Source organism: Semicossyphus pulcher, unplaced genomic scaffold (genome assembly GCF_022749685.1).
Source record: "Semicossyphus pulcher isolate SPU_LCO1_2020_fin unplaced genomic scaffold, fSemPul1.0.p SCAF_3, whole genome shotgun sequence".
NCBI lineage: Eukaryota > Metazoa > Chordata > Actinopteri > Labriformes > Labridae > Semicossyphus > Semicossyphus pulcher.
This window is the reverse complement of record NW_027211704.1, coordinates 22,601,448-22,624,323: the sequence shown is the minus strand read 5'-3', so window position 1 is coordinate 22,624,323 and position 22,876 is coordinate 22,601,448. Positions and strand designations below refer to the sequence as shown.

The window sequence follows — 22,876 nt, the reverse complement described above, 5'->3', positions numbered from 1 at the left end:
ATGAACTCTTATTTTGTCTCTTCTTCATCTCTTCCTTCTGCAGGGTTACCAAGAGAAGAACAAGTTTATTGCAGCTCAAGGTTTGTGCTTGCATTATAAGCCGAAAAAAAGGTCTAAAAGGGATACAATTATTTTATAACTATTCCTCTGATTAATGTATCCGCCTCGGTCTCTCAGGGCCCAAGGAGGAAACGGTGAATGACTACTGGCGGATGATCTGGGAGCAGAACACGGCAACCATTGTGATGGTGACCAATCTGAAGGAGAGAAAAGAGGTAGGAGAGCCTGAAGTAGAGAGATGATATAGTGTGTGTCTGAGGCTGTTGTATGTAAGGGATAATGTAAAGTGAGCAGGTTGTTATCACAGAGCAGAACCCCGACAGGGTGAGCCCAGCGTGAGTATATACATTATCCCACTTATTACACAGCTACCTACTTACCAAATCAATAATTTGACACAAAATATTGATTTAGAAATGATTATATTTCCGTTTTCTGTTATACTCACACTGAGAGCTGCGTCCATAGCAACAGTTAACTCTAGCCCTCTTAAAATGAGCTAAGCTAGCTTACATTTTCTTTTACATTCCTTCATGCCTTCAGTTTTTGCATCTTTAAACTTTATTGCTTTCTGTCCGCTGTTTTTGTCTCTTCTCTTTTTTCTCGCCGTTTTTCTCTTTTTTTCTCGGACTTCTTTCAGTGGATTCATATGGTTCCAGTTAGTGCTCTGCATTGTGAGCGAATCCCTAGCAACAGTCGGTTCTTCATAGCAACAGTCTGTTTGAGAGAGAGAGAGAGAGAGATAAAGTAATAGCAGACCTCGGAATTCCATAATTAACCAATCAGAATCAAGCCGTCTAAAAAGATTGTATAAAACACAGTTTACTAAGGACGTACTTGTTTTGCATAGAAACTACGTAATGTTGATGTATATAAGACTGGATAACACTGTTTAAAAGCACATGGGGTAAAAGCACCCTGACTGTCTTCATTCATAGGTTTTATGTTTAACGTGGCAATCTGCAGGTTCATTTTTTATCTGTTGGGTTGGTTAAAGAGTTCACTTATCACAGCCGTGTGTGGGTCTCTATGTGACGGCCAGGGCAGACATGAATAGTCTTCAAATCATGACTTTGTATTTTCACTGTATTCAATCTGTCAGAGACAACATTGTTAAATTATATTAAATTTGGGTAACCTAATTGTTGCCCTTTTTTCCACAACTGAAATATAGGCTCTTATTCCCTTGTGTAAACAGTTTTATGAATGTGAAATCACTCCCTGTGTTTCAGTGTAAGTGTGCCCAGTACTGGCCGGACCAGGGCTGTTGGACATACGGGAACATTCGCGTGTCTGTAGAGGACACAATGGTTCTGGTGGACTACACCATCCGCAAATTCTGCATCCAACAGGTAATAACTTAGCAGCGTGGGTACCAGGATATAATTGTTATATTCCGTGTTTACGCTCTCATTTGTTTGTGTCGACTAAAAAAACTGATCTCAATTGTATCTACAGTCAGTAGATCTTTAAAAAAAGTATCACAGACTTTAAAACTTGGGCCGTCACACAAATGGAAACCACCTATTGTGCTGTGGCTTGATCTACGACCTGGTTTGTTTGTGTCTCAGGTGGGAGACGTGTCCGGGAAGAAGCCTCAGAGGCTCGTCACCCAGTTCCACTTCACCAGCTGGCCAGACTTCGGGGTGCCATTCACACCTATTGGCATGCTCAAGTTCCTCAAGAAGGTCAAGAATTGTAACCCCCAGTATGCCGGGCCCATCGTCGTCCACTGCAGGTAAGAAGATCAAGCATTACACTTTTACTTTCGTCTTTTTTTGTTGTGCTTCTTTGTCTGCATGCCACACATGACTCACAACATGCTGTATTTTGTTTCATTCAGCGCTGGCGTCGGGAGGACAGGAACCTTCATCGTGATTGATGCCATGTTAGACATGATGAACACTGAGAGGAAGGTGGACGTGTTTGGCTTTGTCACCAGGATCAGAGCCCAACGCTGTCAGATGGTCCAGACTGATGTAAGTGTAGTGCTGACACACAAAAGGGAATACATCACAGTTTCTATTAACATGAGCTCTGTCTCTCCCATGATGCAGTGTGTTCAGTGCAATGACGTCTTTACTTGCACTCATACTTCCCCTCCTTCTCGCTGCCCCACAGATGCAGTACGTGTTCATCTTCCAGGCGTTGTTAGAGCACTACCTGTACGGAGACACAGAGCTGGAGGTGACCTCTCTGGAGTCCCACCTGGCCAAACTCTACGCCCCCTCACCTGGAGCAGGCTGCAGTGGTCTGGAGGCTGAGTTCAAGGTTTGTAAAGATGCTGTGTTCTAAAGAGACAAATTCCACTCTTTGACTCCTCAGTTATCAGTCCTCTGCAACTTAACCAGTAACGTGAGAACAATTGAAGTAAACGTTTCAATGACATATTTTAACCAAAAGAGTCCCAAGTCTTTAATAATCATCTCGTTGTTTCTAGAAGCTGACATCCATTAAGATTCAGAATGACAAGATGAGGACAGGCAACCTGCCCGCCAACATGAAGAAGAACAGAGTCCTACAGATCATTCCATGTGAGTTCACGGCGAAAAGTCAAATTTCAGTCAAATGAAACATCTTAAATCGTGCTTACTTTTTGTCTGACAATATATTTCTTACCAGTCAGTTTTTATGTTAAAAAATTAATTCTGATTACTCCTTATGACCTACAAAAGTAAACCAGACCATCAGCGAAGAATGATGATTTCTATGTAGTTATTTTTGGCCGACCTCTGGGGTCGGCCCTACACACGGGTCTGTATGTGACAGACTGAGTAACTGAGTAACTGACTGACTGAGTGAGTGACCGTACTTTCAGAGCCGTAGAGAGAGAGAGAGAGAGAGAGAGTTGCGACATCGCAATGGCGGATCATGAAGCATATTGGACCTGCACTGAGGCGACTCTCTGTCTATACGGCTCTGGATACTTTGTTCAGGGAGTAGGCGGGGCTGCTCCTCCGCTGCTCGGCCGCTGTCCTCACCTATGTCCGCAGTGCACACCTGCTTTCAAACACGTTTTCATCGGCCTTATTAGGACAGTCCTTGTAACACATTGCCTACAAAAGCGCACATTGACCTGATGCGGTCAGCCTCATACTAGGTTTTGACTTGCCTGAAACTGCTGGCGTGGAATAGGTGTCAGACAAAGTGATTAACTGCACGCTACCTTTGTTTACATTTTCCAGGGCAAACATTTTCAACACAAACCTGAAGTTCCTCACAGGAGCTTTGAATTCACATTTTCCATTATTAAAAAAACATTGTGAGATTTAGATATTTTAGTTGTTTTAAAAAAAGTTAATTGATAGATAATTGTGAGTTATAAATGTGAGCTGTAGTTTTAAACATTATTATTGTGCATGTTTCTCCTTCCCTCTTACAGATGAGTTCAACAGAGTGATCATTCCAGTCAAACGAGGAGAGGAGAACACAGACTACGTCAATGCCTCATTCATCGATGTGAGTGTAAAAGCCCCCTCGAACAGAGTGGATCATTTCATTTCATTGATGCAAGCAATCGATCAAGTCCTCCTTTCTCCCTCCTAGCAGTCCTTCATTCATCTATTTTTTCCTCCTCTATGGACATCACTTCATTTCCTCTGTCTGCTTTCAGGGTTACCGTCAGAAGGACTCGTACATGGCGAGCCAGGGCCCCCTGCAGCACACCATCGAGGACTTCTGGAGGATGATTTGGGAGTGGAGAAGCTGCTCCATCGTCATGCTCACTGAGCTGGAGGAGAGAGGGCAGGTGTGTGTCTGTGTGGATGTGTGCAGATGCAACCACTAGTGTTAGATGTCGGGTCAATAAGTGGCTAAAATAGAATATTGATAAGAGATGATTTACTCAATGCTAACGTGATGCCACAGGGCTAGTTTAACATCGTAATAATCTGAGCGGAACTCTGTAGACATCTGGTGAAATAAGAAAGCTCCTTGTAGATTATTTAAAAGCTTTAGACATTTTGGCTTTACATGAATATTCAGAATTTAGCATGTCGATTAGCGGGGTAATTTGACCATCACCATTCTGGCTGCTGCAGGAAAAGTGTGCTCAGTACTGGCCCAGTGATGGAGCGGTGGTCCACGGGGACATCTCCATCGAGATAAAAAGGGAGGAGGAGAGTGAGAGCTACACGGTGCGTGACCTCCTGGTCACCAACAACAGGGTAAGAAAGGACTCCGTGAAACATGCAGATAGTTAAATGCAAACGCACAAAAGAGTCTTACAGTCAAAACTATTATAAGTTAATATTGTGCTTTACTGTTTATATCCCATATTTTCAATACTACATTGAAGGCATACTCTTCTTCTTCCAGGAGAACAAGGCCCGAGCAGTGCGTCAGTTCCATTTCCACGGCTGGCCAGAGGTGGGAATCCCCACCGACGGTAAAGGCATGATCAACATAATTGCTGCAGTGCAGAAACAGCAGCAGCAGTCGGGCAACCACCCCATCACAGTGCACTGCAGGTTAGACACACACATACTCAACCATGTGTACTCAGTATGTTGCTGTAACCTGTATGTACAAGTGGAAAAATAATAAGATAATGATGTTGATTGTTTGTAATACTTCTGTAGACGGAAATGCATCTGGCAGCCATGTATGCTTGTGTGTGTCTGGGAAGTAGTTGCAGCTATTAAATCACAGGAAAAAACAGCTCAGAAGAATTGTTCTCTTCTTCCTTGTGACATTTTAACTGCAGACAGAAATGTTGCTGTGCTCCTTTTTTTAGCATGTGCACTCACAGCAAAGCGTCTGTGCGTTTTACTTTTTGTAACGCTTACTGCTGTGTGTGTATTGAAGTTAATTTTTTTCCCGTGTGTGTGTGTGCGTGTACAGTGCTGGTGCTGGCCGGACGGGGACATTCTGTGCGTTGAGTACGGTCCTGGAGAGGGTGAAAGCAGAGGGCATCCTGGATGTCTTCCAGACAGTCAAGAGCCTCAGACTGCAGAGACCACACATGGTGCAGACACTGGTGAGGGGCCATTGAACCTTTTATAGGAAATTACTATTAATTATTCAGTTCTTTGTACAGTTTTTAACCATTGAACCTATAGATTCAAACACTTGATTCCAAAGCCTAAGAGTGTGTTTGCAGGGTTAAAGTAATAGATCCAGATTTTAGAAAATACACTCACTTATCACACAGCAGGTTAGCTTAGCATAAAGACTGGAAGCAACTGGTCCAGTTCTGACAGAGGATAACAAAATCAACATACCACTTATATATATAAGTTGGACTATTTCTTGTCCAAGACCTGTTTCCAGGCAACAAGGGGGAAGTTATTGGTCAAGTTATAGTCTGATTTATAACCCAAAGTAAATTAATGAGCTTTAGAGTTTCTGGATTTGTTTAATTTGATTAGAACCAGTCCAGCTGTTTACCCCTGTTTCCAGTCGTTATGCTAAGCTAAGCTCTCTAGCTGTATAACTTTTATTTAACATAAAAGATACGAGAGTGTTATGGATCCTCTCATCTAAATCTTGGCAGGACAGAGAAGAAAAAAAACTATTACCCAAAGAAATGTGACCTACTCCTTTTAGAGATATAAATGAAGATTTTATATTATTCTTCTGTGTTTGACATGTAGATAAAAAATGGTTTAAGGAACAAAACTCAAACTGCAGCTGAGTGATTTCACAAAATGTAAGCGTCCTCCTGACATGGCTGTGTCTCCCATCCTCTCCCCCTCCTCAGGAGCAGTACGAGTTCTGCTACAAAGTGGTCCAGGAGTACATCGATGCCTTTTCTGACTACGCCAACTTCAAGTAGGGACCTGCCGTGGACGTATGGATGTCCAGACACACTTCATACACGCACCAGAACACACACAGAAACACACACATTACCACGCAGGAAGCTGCATATTTCCATCTGATGGATTTTTTAAAAAGAAAGACTCACAACAGCGTGATCTGTGGATGAGACGAACTGCCCGAAGGAAAAGGGAACAGAGGCCTCGGCCCGGAGGAGGACAGGGCAGCGCAGTCGGACGGAGAAAATAACTGAGATGCCTTCTTGAATATTTTGTAATATTGGTCTTGTTAATACAGCCCTTCACCCCTATTTGCTCCCCATCTCTCCCCCACCCCCCAACATGTATATATACTTACTGTGTTGCATCTTATTACTTTGGTTTCAGACACAGTTTTGAGTTTGGCTGCATTTTCGGGTGGCACCTGTAATGTATTTTATTGGTATATACATATAAATATATAAATATATATGAATATAAATCTAATGCTTTGGAGGCTAGTGTAAAAAAGATCCAGAGTCATGGTAATGATGTTTGGATTTTACTTTTTTTTTTACTTTTTAGGGAGGGACACTTTGAAACATGTTTGGCTTTGCTCGAGCCACGCTGTAGCATCAACGTTCACAGACAAATCCTGGACAAACTCAAGCAGAGCCGATTTCCTGATACAGATTTAATCCCAAAAATTGAGCCAATTACAGCTTCTCCATTGTACGTTTCGGGTGTCAGGGGGCTCAAAAGGTCACTCACTATTGGAGATCAGAATCGCTGTGATGTAGCTCATTGACTCAGGTTGACGCGCACACATGAACACACGCTAAATACCAGGAGCTATTCGTTTTTCCGGAGCATCGGCGTGAGTGTGTGTCTGTTAAAACTGAAGCAGAAGCTGGCAGAGACTACACCGTGTTTCTGACACCACTGTCTGCTGTCTGTCGAGTGCCAAAGTCCTTCACTCACTGGAGTCTGAGACACTCTGCCAACCGTGTTTAGACATCCAGAACAACAAACCTATTTACTCTCTAAGCATCTGTAGCCAACAAAGTCCTGGATTATGGAAGAAAATTATATTGTTGTCTTACTTTCACAAACTATTTTTGCACCCTACTCCGTATATAAATTTAGGGAAATGGAGAAATTGGTCAAGCTTTTACGCAAAATCTGGTCTGTTACAGTATCAACAAGCCAAACAACACAATCAGGACTTGCTCCATTATTGCATCAAACAAATGTTATATACCCAGCATATTTCTTTTCTTGTTTACAGACACACGTCAGTATTTCTTATAGATTGTATCGAGTATTTCTTCCTGTATGGGTTTCCTTGCCTGAATTAACTGTCATTTCTTTTTTTATACACATCGGCCTCACATCGCTACGCTGTGCTGCCACTCTTACAGAATGATCCCCTTTGATTTCCCTCTCTGAACACTGATACTGAAGAATGTTTTCTTTTATTCGAATGCTGTTGCTAACATAGTCCTAAAGAATGGATACATTGTTACTCTAATAGTGGAGGTGTGCCATGCAATGTGTGCTATGATTCTTTTTTTTTTTCGGCTGTCCTTTGAGACATTCAGACTTGAACTACATGGTTTTTTTATAAGGTGAGGTCACAAATGAGGCCGTGCCCTTTTTGATTGTAATGAAAGATGAATAATGTCCGTTAACCGCGGGGCTTCAGGTCAGTCCTGTTTTCAGCTCAGGAAATGAGCGATGCCAGGATTGTTTGAATTTCAAAATTGAACAAATTCAGCAAACAAATCATGTTTAAAAGTTTGATCTCACCCTGATTAAGATTTTAACGCCATGTTATAAGGAATACTTATTTTCGAAGCTATCTTATTTTAACTGAAAACAGTCCTGTTAGTGTACATTACTCACTTAACGCCAACACTCCCACATGTAATTACTTTTATTAGAAGAAGGAGCACAATCAATTTTTAACTTATTGATAGCGGACGCCATTAAAAGAACATGCTGGTATTTCAGGAAAGGTAAATGCTGCGTCAATGTTGATTGTTTGAACACTCATGCACTATTTGCACCAAAATCAAAGCCCTTAAAAATACCCAACCAAATGAGGTCAAAATGATGAAATGGCCTTTGATATCAGAATATATTCAAAATCTATATTTAAACTCTTGAGAAGCTCTTTCAGGTTTCAAAGCCCCGGGTTGAGCCCTCTGTAAGGCCCCCCGCGGGGACTTAAAGTAGCAGATATTTGAATTGACCAGTCACTGAAACCGATCACTGTTTGTGCATCTTCATCGTCATTTCAGGTCTTCTTTCGTTCCAAAGCGTCACAAGTGCCCGCACTATTAGTTTAGGTGCCATTGTGTTCTTCATTTACTTACTTTGTCACTTATTGGGTCTGTACTTATTAGAGGAGGAGATGCTTCTGTCTGTGCTTCAATGACAGGTTTATTGTGTGTGTTTGGATCATGTGATCCTTTTGTCTCACCGCAAAACGTGACACTGTGCCAACCCATAGTGAACTTAGAAAAGTGCCTCACTGGTAGGTTTAAAAAAGCTAATGTTGTGGAATCATTGTCATCCAAGAGCATTTTCCCATCCTGCATTACCTTTCTCAACTATCACCTTGCAGACCGATGACAAACCTCTTTGCATGACGAATCAACAGGGCCAAAATCAACACTAGGTCTATCATCCTTCCTTTTACATTCCCTCGAGTCGCAGACATGTAGACCCCTCGATTGTGCAGATCAAACTAAGAGTGAGCTCACTTTTTAGATAGAGTTGACAGCTTCATTTCATTCCATATCACTTAAACGAGGGGCTCCATGACTAGTAATCGGTTGTGGGTGCCCAAATGTGCGACAAAATTCATGAATTCCCCCTTTAGCTTTATCACCAAGTGAAATCAGTCGTCCCTGTTTTAAGTTCCTTTCTTCCTGCCCCAGTTGAGCATTTTGAATGCCCCAAAAATGAAGACCTCTCTATTTCTAGAGCGTCCAACTCCACTCCTCTCCTCTCCACCTTTTTATATGTCCTTTCTGTCTCCTATCCACTAACACCTGTCCACCTATTGCTTCCTTTTCCAGTTTTACTTTGTCCTTGAACCATTTTCTCCCAGTGGACACTGCCCACTCCCTCTTGTACATAATGTAAGGTTATTTATATTTCATTCCTGTCTGCTGCCTTGCTTATTTTATTTTCTTCTCCCCCTTTTTTTTCCTTTTTAAAAGATGTATATTGAACTGTATCGGGACCATTTTGAAATGTATTAGAGCTGTTTTGTTTTGGCCATTTTTAATTAGGTATAACTGTCTTAAGCAAATCCTATTTTTTAATTTGCCAATGTTTGTTTCTAGTGTTTTGTTATTCAACATTTGAATATATGTATATATAATTATATATATGATAAAATTATATATAATTATATAATGCCAAATGGCCTTTCTAAGCAAGATACTGTTCAAACCTAATAAAGTGCTTGAGATTTTATCATTTGTCCGTATTTATTATGTCTCTAGACGTAATGTTAGGTCACGTGTGTCAAACATTTTAAATGTTCATTTCAGGTCTGAACAACCTGATGCTCATTACAGCTCACTGCTCAATGAAGACTAATGGTACAGTGCTGCAAAATAATTGCCAATCGTTCACGTGATGTATGGATCAGGCAGTCCCTCTGAGTGTTGCTCATGAAGGGTTTTCAATCTGTGTTTAACCTTTGACCCCCCCATCAAATATTAATGTGCTTTTTGCACCATTGAATAATTAATCAGGGAATCATTTAGGCTTACTGTTGAAATGTTTGTGTGGACAGCGAAACCTGGAATCCCCTTTAAGGACACATTATATTTCCATTAAAGCAACATTATTACCCCTGAAGTTTCGGGCATCGCGTCACTGTCTCGCCAACAGGTAATTAGACCAGTCTGAGATTTTATCTTGGCCTCTTGCTCGGCCACTCTCCATTTTCCTCTTTTTCCTCTTAACTTCCCTACCTCTGACATGATGTCTGTGTTGAGAATACCGAGCTAAGACCAGTATCGGTAAGAGTTTCTGCAGGGCTTTCTGCCAGAAAGCTGTGCTGTAAAACTTTCACTTCTTACAGGGAAACTTGTGCTGCATGGTGCAAGAAAAGACAGGCAGGGCAGGGAGTGGGGATGAAAGGGTCATTCTCCCTATAACAAGTCAGTGTACCATCACCAAGTGTTTGAAGCCCTTATTTTGGGATAAAAATGTTAGTTTAAGGCAATTTTATGATTGAATAAACCTGGAATTATTCCGTTTTCTGTACTTTGTTCGAGAAAAGCGGCATTTTAGCAACTCACTGACACTGATGAGAAATACCTTCTTGCTAGTTTACAACACCCGTCCCTAGAAGGGCTTGTAAGAAACTGAGAGGTTAGTAAACAATTACAATTACAATACGATTAAGCACACATTAAAAACATTACATTTCAAAGCTAGACATGAGTGCAGGTTTGTTGTTGAATAATCTGGGATTTGGTAGCTCTCTTAAAAGTGGTGAAGTTTGCAGCAAATTTCAAGTGATCAGGTAGCAAGGTACCATGACATGTTTTGCTGTCTTCCTGCAGTCTTCCTCTGAAAAGTCACGCGATGTTCCTGTGACATGTCTTATCAGCTGTTGTTTATGCAGATTTGAGCATCCTGTCAGATTTGACGCCTGCTGCTGTCCGATCGCTTCTTGAGAACATACAGTATATGCCCTCTCATCCCGGTTCAGTGTCCTTTGGGCCCGTTTCCAGATCTCAATGGCCTACATGATCCAACGGCACTACTTTTTTACGAAGAATTTTAGAGAAGGGCAAATGTAAATTGGTGGAATGTACCTTTAAAATGGAATGACGAATGATCAGGAAAAATGTTGATATGTTCATTTAAATCAATGCTGCAAAAAATCAAATAAAGGTATACTGATGGTAAGATCCAAAGAATATATTAAAGCTACACAGGTTGCACTATTTGCATGACTTTATTGTTTGCATCCTTTGAGTGTGTGCTGGGGCAAATGAACAGTTTTGAAAAGGATGAGTCTGAGAGCAGTGATTGCGTCTCATCTGTGCCGTCATCTTTCTCCAGCCAATCCCCTTCACCAAACAGTCCTGCGTCTGAGTCAACAGCAGCACGTCACACTGTTAGTCACTTCCTGAATAAGAACTGGTTCTGCATCCTAACCTCCGAAAAAGGAAACACCTCTCCTCCTTTAATTGAGAGGGATGTCTTCGGTGGCCTGTGTTTGTTCCGCTTGCCATCGGTTGACCCTGTGTTTCCCCTGACTGAGGGGTCAGAGGGGTCAGAGGGGGGCTGCGAGAAGGGTCACTGTATTCGTAACAGGTGCAAGGAGAGGAAATGGAAAGTATTGAGTTTTACCCTTTGACAAGAAAGTAATGTTTGATTTGAGAAATATGGTTAAATACTGTTAGTCAAAGATCACAGGATCCAGAACCTGTAGAACTTATTGACACATTTAAGATGCTATATAAAGCTTCTCTTGTGTGCACATTTGATTTACTTTTAAGTTTCACACTTTAGAATATATGCAGTGAGGACCACTTTTGAGATATTGTCAATTTCTTTGTCCTGTACTTAAAAAACGAATACATGATGGTGGCAGTATTTACAGGCGGATATGGGTGATGAGCATCCCAGGGGTGTCAGAAGTGTTTGCAGGTGATAATTGGAATTGGCCATGTCTCCTGGACCTTTTGTCCCCAGGGACCCCTCATTTCACCGCTGGGAACAGAGGGACCAAAGGGGTCAGAGATGGGCGGGGCAATCAGGGAATGATAATGGAAATGTCTCTTGGGAGGGGGGCCTTGTAGACTGGTACATATATTGAGGAGGAGGATGAGGCTGAAGAGAATCTCTACAGTAAAACACTTGTGAAAGTGTGAGATAACTTCAGAATCTGACCGACTGAAGAGTAGGCAGAGTGAGCTTCTGGCAGGACGCTGAGGGACACCTGTAGTGATAAAAAGTTCAGACTAAGGTAAGGATCCCTATTTAAACTTTTACAACTTATAATTAACTCTAAAAATAGGCATGGTGGATATGAGAATAAGTATTTAAGGTGAGGTTTAATGGAAGTTTTTCTTTGTTTTTGTTTTAGTGGATTAAAGTTAGGCCTTGAAACTCTATGTTTTGCCTTTCACTATCACATCAGGGGGAAAAGTCTGTTTAAGTTCCAGATGCAATGATGTGTATAGCTGATTGATTGCAAGGAAGCGTTTTTCATTTTTACTACATTCAAATGAGAAAAAAAAAAATATATATATTTTTTTTTTTTATTGGAGCAAAATCATTTAGCCCAAAAATGTTGACTGTTAGCATTATTGTGACTTAGCCTGTGTCTTGATATTATGGAAACATATTCATGTTGCAACTTAGATTAATATTTCAATGTTCTTTTTTAGATTTTCAAAGTGAGATAACACATGATTAAAGATGTTAGCCTCTTATAGTCAGAGCTAATGGAGTGTCAAACTTTGCCATCAGGTGAGAATACAATGTGTGCGTCTCGGTTGGTTTTGCTGCTCGGGCTGCTTCTATGTGTGGGGGCCCAGCTGTCCGACGCCCAGCACTGGTCCCACGGTTGGTACCCTGGAGGCAAAAGGGAGCTGGACTCTTTCAGCACGTCAGAGGTAAGGATCAGTGTTTGTGTGTCAGTGAGCGTATTTTCCTGTCGAGAATAAATACTCATCTCCTCTTTCTTTAATACTCTGTTATTCAGATTTCAGAGGAGATTAAGCTGTGCGAGGCTGGAGAATGCAGCTACTTGAGACCCCAGAGGAGGAGTATCCTAAAAAACATTCTTGTAAGTGCTAATGCCAACCTGTAAAATGCTGCGTAGATGCATGATGTAAACAGATGAAATATAAAGTATAAAGTTAATTGAATATAGTGTGTATCACTCTTATTTTGTGTTGTGTCACCCTTTGCAGCTAGATGCCTTAGCCAGAGAGCTCCAGAAAAGGAAGTGACACTTTCCACCCTCAACTGCTTTTCTACCCTTGGACCCTCTTCTTCAGTGTCCTTGTCGTGATGTGAAAAAACTTTATGTTGCTCCTCTGATCTCATCAAGTCTATTTGTTATATTTGTCAGTAATTTTGTTTTTAAGCATTCTATGGTACTTACTTGTGGCAAACAAATGTTGAAATATGTCCTACAATAAAATATCTATTTTGATATGAACTGTTTTTCATTTTATTGGTGTCCAAAATGTCAATGTCAATGCCAAATAAAACGCAGAGTTTCTACATTTTTGTTTTAAATTGTTATATTATTTGTCTTTTATCAATGTATTTTGTGTTTCTATTTCATTGTGGTTTTCTAAAGGGGACGTCAATAAAAGAGGCTTTTAAAAACTTTCAAGAATATATGCACCTACCGGTGGGCCTATTGAAAACATAACATGCTGTTAAAGCTACTGTGAGGAACTTTCGGTTTGTGTTGATTTGGCTCCCCCTGCAGACAAAGCCTTTCTGCTTATCTCTTTGCTGATTTTGTTTTGTATGCTTTAGTGGTGGTTTTTGACAAAAATCTCACCCTGCTTTCTTTTAACACTCATATGTATCACTCACTTCAAATGTTTGCCCTGAAAAATGTAAACAAAGGCAACGTGCAGTTAATCGCTTCATCTGACACCTAACCCTACCAGCAGCTTCAGGCATTAAAAATAACTACATAGAAATACTCAATCTTGTCACTGATGGTCTGGTTTGCTTTTGTAGGTCATATAGAGCAATCCCAATTAATTTCAGTCTGTTTCATAACCAGCAAAAAAAACTCCTCACAGGAGCATTCAAGAATAGATTTAAGGACAATAGCACATGGAGTAAAGAAAATACGAAATACATAGATTAGACCAGTAAGTTTATAAGCTTGGTATAATTCAGACTAACTACCATTATACGACATTAAAATAATATGTGCAATAATAGTGTAAATGGCTGTAAACTGTCAGCGAGGGATAACGCGTCAAGGGAAACGCCGTCACTGCGCATGCGCTAAACAGATAGGGAAAAAGATGGACGTCGGTAGTGTCTGTACTTCGCTTCTTGCGGAGTCAGACGATCAAAGTATCACTACTAGTACCCCCAACGTTGCTTCTGTGACAGATGCTGACAAAGTAATAAACACTAAAATAGATAGTACCCAGGTTGAAGGTGAGTTTTGTCTAAAAAGTGAAAATTCAGCCGAATGGGGTCCTACCTGCCGAGCTAACGTTAGCTTTATAGCTAACTGGCTAGCCAGCTCAACAGTCGAGTGAGCTAGCTAGCTCCTTAGCTAAATAAGCTAATGTCGACTGTCTAACGTTAACTGTAACGTCAGTTGTTGGTCATGTTTTTTATATCGGTCAGTGCGCACACTACTCGTAAAAGGTATCGTCCACCAAAACACCCGTTTATCCATCTACCGCTTCCCCTCCTGCAGAGTTTAGAGATTACTCGTGTCCCATGTCCGGGGGCGGACGGCAAGTTGCTAATTGTCTTGCTAGCTAGAGTCTGCATATTCAGTCCCCAACCCCAGCCGTCTATTGACCATGTACATTAGCCACATACTAGTGGTTAAGTCAAGATAGTTGATAGGACGTATGAGCTAGCCTACCTTGACATGTATAACCTGTTTTATAAGCGTTTTTCTCATGTAACGTTACGCCGTCAACAACTACACCAAAGATTTTAGCAGTAGATGTTAATTCAACTAATTATGGCAATATAAGCTAACTTGCGTCATTGTCAGTCCGTCTGAATCAATTTACTGCAATGCAATGACACAATACACTTGCGATATGCAAAATGTATTGTCGATAGATAAAGTATTATCAGGGTTGGTTGTGAGTTTAAAGGACCTTAGACCTTAAATAAAGTATAATTTAATTTTCAGAATGACCATCTGTCCCTTGCTGGGAGGACCAGCTCACCAGTAGCAATAAAGTTGTTCTATAATGATTTGAATAGAAAATGCTTAATCCTATTAAACATTGTACACACACTTTAATGATAGAGCACCTACCTCTGTTCTCCTGTTAACTGCCACTGATGTGGTAAGTATAATATTTGAAAATACATACACTGACAATACATACACATGCAATTATAGTGTATAATTGTCTTATTCCATTAACATTTTTTAACATCTTATTCTTCTTAACCTCAGTTTTGCACTTTAAAGGGATGAAATGGTCTTTCACTTTTAATTTATACCTTTTAATAAACATTAAATATTGATTTTACATATATACTGCATATCTTAAAGATTAGGATTGACATATTTGCAGTTTCAAAAAAGTTTTTACCTAAAAAAAGTCACACAAGGTAAATCACTTAAAGTCAGTAATACAATTTTTGTTTTCTGATTTATTGAGTAATTGAGCTTTAGATGCATATTTTCAGTTAAGCTCAATACAGCTTGCCATACAACCCATGGCGTCATTGTTATATTATGATGAGGTATTTATCATCAGGTTGTAACAAAGATTTACTTACCTATTAGTTTCCTAGTTCCTATTGTCGGATGTCTTATTGATTGGTTAAATGTCATTTGATCACAGTTTGAAAACAGACTAAGTATTTTCCCAAACATTTGAGCTATTATTAATACTACTCATCCACACAGTTGTTTCGGGATGTTGCACATTTTTGTGTATTGCTAGATTATCGTGTTTCAAGTTAAAATGAGCAGAACCTGATAACATTTATTGATGCTGTTGGGGCAAAGCAAATATCCCCTCCTAGATTCAAAGGTTGCATGAAAGCAGTAGAAAATATTTGTAAAACATTGAAGTAGCAAGCATGCTGTCCAGGTTTAAACCAGGATTTTCTTTTATGATAGATATATATCCTACAAGCATTAAGAAGTATTGCTGAAAAACACTCTCAAAGGGTTGTTGTTCAATAAAAATAATTAAATTAGGGACCTTTACGTCAATTTAGGCATTTTGTGAAATGTTAAACTGGATAGACATAATATATCACACCACCTTCCCAAGAAATCCTTTTGGTTCATAATATCTTTGTATGTTATACAAAGGGCATTTCCTTGCTTGAATTGAGCCCAAGGAAGTGGTTGCATCTTGGATAAGTGTGGAATTGAGTAAAATTTATAAAGTCCCTCTTAGATTGGCTATTTAATGTATACTGTTTTTACAGTATGTATTGCAGGAAAAACATTAATCACTGTTGTCTTGTACTGTGCAGAATTCCTAGCCTACAGAAAACAAATGATTTTAAGTGTTGCAGGAGTCTTCATCTGATATAGAAGTTTTTAGTTTTACACAAACCAATTTCTCCATATTAATTAAAACTGACCAATGTGGAGACACAAAAGCAACAGTGAGATTTTTTTAAGTAAAGCTCTTGAACAAAGCTTTAGTGATTTATTGTCATCATATAGAAGTTTGTGAAAATGATCGAATCGAAATATGTTTGAAAAATGTTTTCTCACCTGGAGAAAATGTTTTTCCAATTTACTTTGGTCAGAAGTATTTCCAAATGAATGTAATGCAATGATTTAATTACCAGTGAAGTGTTCATTATGCTAAAATAACCTTCCACTTTATTCATGGTGTGTAATTTTGATGGTGACACTATATTCTGACACACAGGAGACAAGAGTGAAGATGAGCTGCTGAAGGGGCTCCTCACTGAAGACTACTGCCACGTGTGTGAGGCTGTGCTGCTCTTTGAATCTCAGCGGCTGTCCCATTATGAGGTGTGTGCTGCTGTCCAGGTACTACTCTAGAAACGGTGGTATTGGTTAATGGTCTTTTTATATGTGTCTTCTTTATCTTCCAACTGCAGGGAAAGAAACATGCTCAGAAACTAAAGATGTACCTGCAGGCTAAGAAAGCTGAGAGGATGAAAAAACACTTCACAGGGCTGCAGGTTTGTACTCATTTAGAGATTTTACCCTTTTTGCATTTAGGTGCAGTATTAATCTGCAATACAAAACGATAAGGGGTAACATCGTCATTACATCGACAGTAGTGCTGCCAACATCCAATGGTGAGAAGTGCAAGGGTCATCAGTCTACTGCCCGACTAATATCCTTCTCACAAACATATGATAAGAAAGTGGTGCCTGGAAAAGAAACCTAAGAACTAGGTGTGTATTATTGGTGCAACATTAAGAACTTACTACAAGCAGTGGTAGAACTTGGATGGTCTAAATATCTTCATGTTGTCCATATTTTGTTCTTATCATTTTACATACTGTGCCTAGAAGATGCATAGATATCTCATAAGAAGTCAGTTTTGTTCCCATTTTTTTGCAGCGGATCATGACTACTAATAAGGACCATTTCTGTGAGCTGTGTAACATGGTGTTTAGTTCCCACGTGGTGGCAAAATCACACTATGAAGGAAAAGTCCATTCAAAAAATCTGCGTAAACAAGGACTTCAGCCTACAGGCAAGTTTGGGTTGTGTGATGGAAAAGTATTATAGTGATGTGAGTTTTTTAACATTTACAGATTAAGTGCAAGTTAAGTTGCTAGTTACTTAAAAATGATCAATCGTTATTGCAGTTGTTTACAGATACACAGAGGGGAGCACTTTACCATGTCTGACTGGAGATCCTGATAATGCAGAGCAGAAATCAGCAGCAGACGGTGAAATGGAGCATCTTCTGGACCCAGCAGCCACCACATCTACCCCCAGCACAGAGGTTGATCTTAAGGATCCCTACAAGTACTGTGCCCTGTGTGCTGCTTCCTTCAACAATCCTCAGATGGCTTTGCAACACTACAATGGACGCAAACACCACAGGAATCAGGCCAGACAGGAGCTGCTCAAAGATCTCGGAGACGATGTTCAACAAGGTAACAAAGGGTCCTGCCTCTCAGCAAAGCAGTATAACACAAAGGGCTTTGACCCTGCTGGATATACAGTGGAATTGTACAGTTGCACATAAAAACATGAATGTATTTTCAGAGGCAATATTCATGTGGCACATTTGTCCGTGTTAGACACATTATACGTCAGATGCAAGGCGACAAATAGCCTAAAGTAAGGTGGCAACAGCACATCAACCCGTTACTAACCCATAAGCAATCAAGAGAATACAATACTAGATTTTGAAACGGCGAATCCGTCAGCCATGAAGATTTCATCTCATCAGAGGTAGCATGAAGGTAGGAGATTAGCAGGTAGGTGTTAGCTTTAACCTTTTGACAACAGACTGCTGTTTGCAAGAGGAAGCCTTTATAATCTGAGGGTTTGTTGAATGATAAAATAACAGAGTTTCAGTTAGTGTCAGTTTGCAGTTTTACCAAATGTTAACTAAATGTGGTTATGGAGTTGATTTTTGACCTAATGTTGTAGGCTATGTAAAATCGGGTTGAATTAGAGACTTTTATCTTGTTAAGACAATATTGTTATTTTGACGTGAGTTAGAATCGCTGGAAGAAAACAACTGAAGCAAAAGATGTGACTGCTTTTATATATGTATTTTTTTTATCCTTGGCTGTCTTTCCCTCCTCATCCACTTGTGCGTTCTGTTTTGTATTTACAGGAAATTCCCTGACGTGTCAGATGTGTAGTGTGAAATTTAACTCTGTGGAGATGTACCAGGCCCACATGCAGGGAAACAAGCACCAGATTAGGTAAGATCTAAAATGTTCTGACAGACCATGACTCATCGCCACCGTGATGTAATTAATAAACCTCTTAAAATGTAATCTCTTTCAAACAGCATTTCAACTTGCTTTTGTTGAACTTATTAAAGTTCATTAAAGCAGTTAATTAAAAATGTTATGTTTTTTTCCAGGGAGAAGAAGGTCATTGACCTTTGCAAATCCCAACAAAAAGTCTACAGCACATTTGCAGATGAACTGTCAGATTATGTTCAGGTCCAGAGGGCTCGTGGAATCGCACCCAAGACCAGTCAAGTCCTCCCACCTGGTGAAACACAAAAGGAGGATGAAGAAGATGAAGTATTAAACATAGAACTGAACAATCCAATGCCCAATCTTCCTCCCTCCTCTAACCCTCCTCACCACTCCCGCCTTGGTTGTTTTAACCCAGGTGAAGGGTGGCATCCTCCATTTCATGGCCCTCCCCGGCCTTCCCATGGCTGGCATTACAACTCCCCCCATCCAGTCTTCCCGGGCTCAGCCTCTGCACAGTTCACTGGTCTTCCTATAAAAAGAAAGAGGCGCAGAAAGCATTCAAGTTCCTCCTCGTATAATAGCTCATCCTCATACTCCTCCTCATATTCTTCCTCCTATAGCAGTGATACAAGTGACAGTGATGACAGAGAATATAAGCACAGAGAAAAGAAGAGGATTAAAAGATCCCGGAGGGAGAAGGACAGAAGAGCAAGGGATGGGGACTCAGATAAAGAGGACAAGAGGAGGAAACGACGGAGGAAGGAAAGAGGCAAGGAGTCAGAGGAGAGGAGAAGAAGGGAATCTGTAGATTCAGAGGAAGAGAGGAGAAGGAAAAAAAAGAAAAATCATGGCAAGCGGGAAAGACGAGAACTGAAATCCCAGGAGGAGGACTTTGAGACGAAGGGAGGGGAAAGGCTAATGGACAGATTAATACCAGAAGAAATAGAAAAAATAAGAGAAGTGCATATTAAGACTGATGTGAATGTCGAGCAGGGGGATGGTGGACAAGATGAGCCAGCCAAACCCAAATGCAGGAAAGAGAAGAAAAAAACAAAAGGGAAAGAAGACACTAGGACAGAGGAGGAGAAGCTGTGGGACGACTCCATCCTGGGCTGTTGAACTCAGACTCAGTTTAACAGCTGACATTTAGGCAAAACGTTGATGGCGTTGAAAAGCTCTAAAAACGGCACAGTAAAATAATGTTCACGGCAGTTAACAAAACAGTTTACAGTATCTGCTCCAACAGCACAAAAGTGTTGTACTCAATAGGTCGCTAGCTGGCTAGCCATTTTTAGTTACTCTGTGTTTGTGAGGAATATATCATTTCGTGTTTCACTTTATTTGGGGGTGGTTCTCACAAATATCCACAACTCTAACGTTATTTTCACTTTGACACTAAATAATGAATTTGATGGACTTTCTTTGCACATTTTCTTGCATATCATTAGAAATTATCAATATGTCCTCTTGACCTCTGAACACATAAGTTAAATAATGTTTATTTTGTGTCAGTGCTTCTGGCAAGGATATGATAGATTGTGATCCCTTCAGCAGCCTGTGGTTGGCAGTGTTGAGCTTCTCTTGGAGCTTCAGTAACGCCAATAAAAGCCAATAGATGATAGAAACGTAGTCATTTCTTTTGAAGTCTTATGTGCCGTCACTCTGAGACACTAAGGCTGGTATAAGGCTATCAGAGAAGTTCAGCGCACATTGGATGTCATAAAATGATAAACATGCAATGAATTCTGTGCACATTGACACTATTTACAAAACAGGAGAGTTCTGAGACGTTGCCCTCATTTTACACTACATTTTCTGTGTGTGTTTTGGATGTATTTGCACAACTAAACAGCACATAAAATGTTTGGGGTCAGACAGGTGCAGAAGTTTAAATGGGGACAGATCTTAACAGACTTCATAATTCATGTTCAGATGCAGGAATTCAACATAGGCAGTTTACTGTGCCTTAAGGTGGCTGTAAATAGGCAAAGTAAATTTCTTTAATCATTCCAATTTCCAACCACCCTGTTGACTCACAAGGATGTACATTAAACAATACAGTTGTTTTCAATTGTTTCTGAACGTAGTCTGAATAACCAACAAGCCTCTGTTAGACATTTTGGGCACAGCGAACTTATTCCTAAAAAACAACTTTGTGGTTCTGTTTTTCAGTTATTTTCTTTAAATATCAACTCACCCAGTTGATATTTAAAACAGGCCCCATTGCAGGCCCCATTGCATAACTTAACAGAGAGTACTACTCAAGCCAGAGTTAATCATCAATCAATTTTTATTTCTATAGCGCCATGTCACAACTTCAGTTATTTCATGACACTGAACATTACGAGCACGTCTATACCATACTCTTGGTTATATTATTTAGAGAGACCCAAAGTTAATCCACCATGAGTAAGCACGTGGCAACAATGGCAAGGAAAAACTTTCCTTTAACAAGTGCAAACCTCGAGCAGAACCAGAAGGCTTGGTGAACAGCAATCTGCTGACACCTGAAGGGGCAGAGAAATTAATAGCGACAGACAGACAGGGAGATGTACAGACAGCTAGAACAAAAATACAGATAATCAAGACTTATATTAGCAATGACAATAAAAATAGAAATGAACTAATATCAGTAATAAACATATTTAAAATGATATGAGTATGACTGAATAATAATTGTAGCAGTTGGAATCGAGCAGGTTCACAGCAGCAGGCGGTTTGCGATAACGATCCACAAGACGGAGGAGCACAAAAAAGTTCTGGTAAATTAAAAACATACATGAAGCAGCTTTAGTGTACTTTAATTTCTAGTGTTTTTCAAGTTAAATAAGTGCTGAAAAGACTAAGATGTCATCTTGATTACTATTGAAAATACTAGTGTTGATAACGGATGTAAATGTGAATGAGAGAAGTTATTGAACAGTTGATATTGTCATCTACAGAATTGGGAAATTACTTTAAGATGAAGTGAAGGGAGGACTTGACTCTAAATCAGATTTGTTTGAGGCACTGCTAATGAGGACATAATGATTACACTGAAGTCGAAAGCCCTGTGCGTTTAGGGTACCTTGTGCATCTTTATAAGACGATAAAGGGGCATGACAAAGTGTCGGTACTTGACAAGATGGGAATGAGAGTGGGCTGCCAAACAATACAGTTATATGGACATGAAGTAACAGTCATGTCTGAAAGTTGTAAACTTTTGAAAGAATTGCCTGAGAGGAGGAGCAGAGAAATTAAATGAGTGGCAAACTTCTCAGCAGGCATCTTCTAACTTTTAAGTGTCAGAGAGAGACGAACAAAAGCTGTATAAGCTTAGCGATGTGTAAAGAACAGCTCTGAAGCCCCCTGAGATCTCCTGTTTTCAAAGAATCCTGTGGTCCCGTTCCCTGTCTCTCTCGAGTCTTCGGCCCCCGTAGAGCTATGGCGTGCCCACATCCTCTCACTTTAAGACCCCCGCCAGGCCCCTCTACACTCTCACCTCCACGCACTCAAAACAATCCACAGCCACCACTCATAGGATTTCAGTGCTCACATTTTAAAGTACATTTTGAGTGCTGGGGGTATATAAGACAATGTCATTTGTCATTTTAGAATGGCTGCCCCAAAGTAATTCAATCGATGGGACATATTACCTTTAATGTGAAGTGACACTTTGTCACTTTCAAATGCAGTGTAGCTCAACAAGTCATTGCTGCGCATATCAATTAGGACAGTCAATGAATTATTCGGGGTCAATGAATAATTAAGTACCTTTTTTTGGGGGGAAATCACAGGTGTGAAAAAAATAAACCTTTTTATTGTGAATTTAGTGCTAAAATGATTCGTTGTTGAATCAAAAAGTGACTTTATATTATTCATCAAGCAATTTGCTATTTATTGTTCCAGCAGGAAATTCAATGACTTGCTGTTTTTCTGTTTTATAGCATCATAAATGAAGTCCATTGTATAGACTTTCCCCCACATTTCCTTCTCCGTACCGAATGCATGGCTTGCAAGGCATAACAGACAATGTTACAATTTCATTTAGCAGACGCTTTTGTCTGAAGCGACGTACATCTGAGAGTTAATACAGCGCAAGCAAGGATCTAGACAGGAGGGAACAACTTGCTCGCAAGTTCCAAAAAACTGCTTCAAGTTTGATGTGACACAGGTGCCGACAGACGCTTCATAGTCCTGTCTTGTACAGACTGTGTAACAGAGGCCATTATGATCAATCACTTCATAGACAAATTATTCAATGCTAGACATAATTGGCAGTTGCAGCCCAAATTGACTCTTTTCTAAGTCCAGTTTTTCTAAAAGTGAACCATTGGTATTGTCTTCTAGTGCGTCATGTCTGTAACTGCCTGATAAAGTTCAACCTGCATGCAAATTGTTAAGCCACCGTTTCGTACAGCCTAAAAACAGTTTGCCACTTTTTATTACATTTTATTTGTAAAGTAAATATA

General features: G+C 40.1%; 3 protein-coding genes across 6 annotated transcripts in view; all 3 read left to right on the top strand.

The window, feature by feature from the left end:
- Positions 1–9,270, top strand: part of ptpra (protein tyrosine phosphatase receptor type A) — a 28,721-nt gene extending 19,451 nt beyond the window's left edge. The window contains exons 10-22 of one of the 2 annotated variants that reach the window (XM_069677705.1): positions 44–80; positions 178–275; positions 1,293–1,412; positions 1,632–1,798; positions 1,904–2,039; positions 2,182–2,331; positions 2,504–2,594; positions 3,443–3,519; positions 3,674–3,808; positions 4,101–4,226; positions 4,378–4,529; positions 4,903–5,038; positions 5,762–9,270. In XM_069677705.1, coding sequence (XP_069533806.1) covers positions 44–80; positions 178–275; positions 1,293–1,412; positions 1,632–1,798; positions 1,904–2,039; positions 2,182–2,331; positions 2,504–2,594; positions 3,443–3,519; positions 3,674–3,808; positions 4,101–4,226; positions 4,378–4,529; positions 4,903–5,038; positions 5,762–5,836 — 1,500 coding nt within the window. In that variant the 3' untranslated portion in view covers positions 5,837–9,270. Of the gene's footprint in view, positions 1–43; positions 81–177; positions 276–1,292; positions 1,413–1,631; positions 1,799–1,903; positions 2,040–2,181; positions 2,332–2,500; positions 2,595–3,442; positions 3,520–3,673; positions 3,809–4,100; positions 4,227–4,377; positions 4,530–4,902; positions 5,039–5,761 lie in introns of both variants that reach the window. The other variant, XM_069677703.1, reaches the window with a different exon arrangement.
- A 3,052-nt stretch (positions 9,271–12,322) lies between these two features.
- On the top strand, positions 12,323–12,796 carry gnrh2 (gonadotropin-releasing hormone 2). Its single transcript, XM_069677796.1, has 3 exons — positions 12,323–12,457; positions 12,547–12,630; positions 12,758–12,796. Exons 1-3 carry the CDS (start codon positions 12,323–12,325, stop codon positions 12,794–12,796), a joined length of 258 nt encoding a protein of 85 aa, XP_069533897.1.
- A 1,047-nt stretch (positions 12,797–13,843) lies between these two features.
- zmat1 (zinc finger matrin-type 1) lies at positions 13,844–20,539 on the top strand. 3 transcript variants are annotated; one of them, XM_069678187.1, is made up of 7 exons: positions 13,844–13,982; positions 16,424–16,530; positions 16,620–16,703; positions 17,092–17,227; positions 17,343–17,636; positions 18,329–18,419; positions 18,584–20,539. In XM_069678187.1, exons 1-7 carry the CDS (start codon positions 13,844–13,846, stop codon positions 19,542–19,544), a joined length of 1,812 nt encoding a protein of 603 aa, XP_069534288.1. In that variant the 3' UTR covers positions 19,545–20,539. The 3 variants fall into 3 exon arrangements, with proteins under 3 accessions (XP_069534288.1, XP_069534289.1, XP_069534290.1); XM_069678188.1 differs by lacking the exons at positions 13,844–13,982; positions 16,424–16,530 and having other exon boundaries at positions 16,627–16,703; positions 17,070–17,227; XM_069678189.1 differs by lacking the exons at positions 13,844–13,982; positions 16,424–16,530; positions 16,620–16,703 and adding an exon at positions 16,850–16,922.
- The last annotated feature ends 2,337 nt before the right edge of the window (positions 20,540–22,876 follow it).

Excerpts from the sequence above, each read along its gene's own strand:
- gnrh2 (XM_069677796.1), top strand. The coding sequence starts at position 12,323 with ATGTGTGCGTCTCGGTTGGTTTTGCTGCTCGGGCTGCTTCTATGTGTG. Across the intron at positions 12,458-12,546 it reads ACTCTTTCAGCACGTCAGAG|ATTTCAGAGGAGATTAAGCT; the intron begins GTAAGGATCAGT and ends TCTGTTATTCAG. Across the intron at positions 12,631-12,757 it reads GTATCCTAAAAAACATTCTT|CTAGATGCCTTAGCCAGAGA; the intron begins GTAAGTGCTAAT and ends CACCCTTTGCAG.
- zmat1 (XM_069678187.1), top strand. The coding sequence starts at position 13,844 with ATGGACGTCGGTAGTGTCTGTACTTCGCTTCTTGCGGAGTCAGACGAT. Across the intron at positions 13,983-16,423 it reads AGATAGTACCCAGGTTGAAG|GAGACAAGAGTGAAGATGAG; the intron begins GTGAGTTTTGTC and ends TCTGACACACAG. Across the intron at positions 17,228-17,342 it reads ACAAGGACTTCAGCCTACAG|TTGTTTACAGATACACAGAG; the intron begins GCAAGTTTGGGT and ends TCGTTATTGCAG.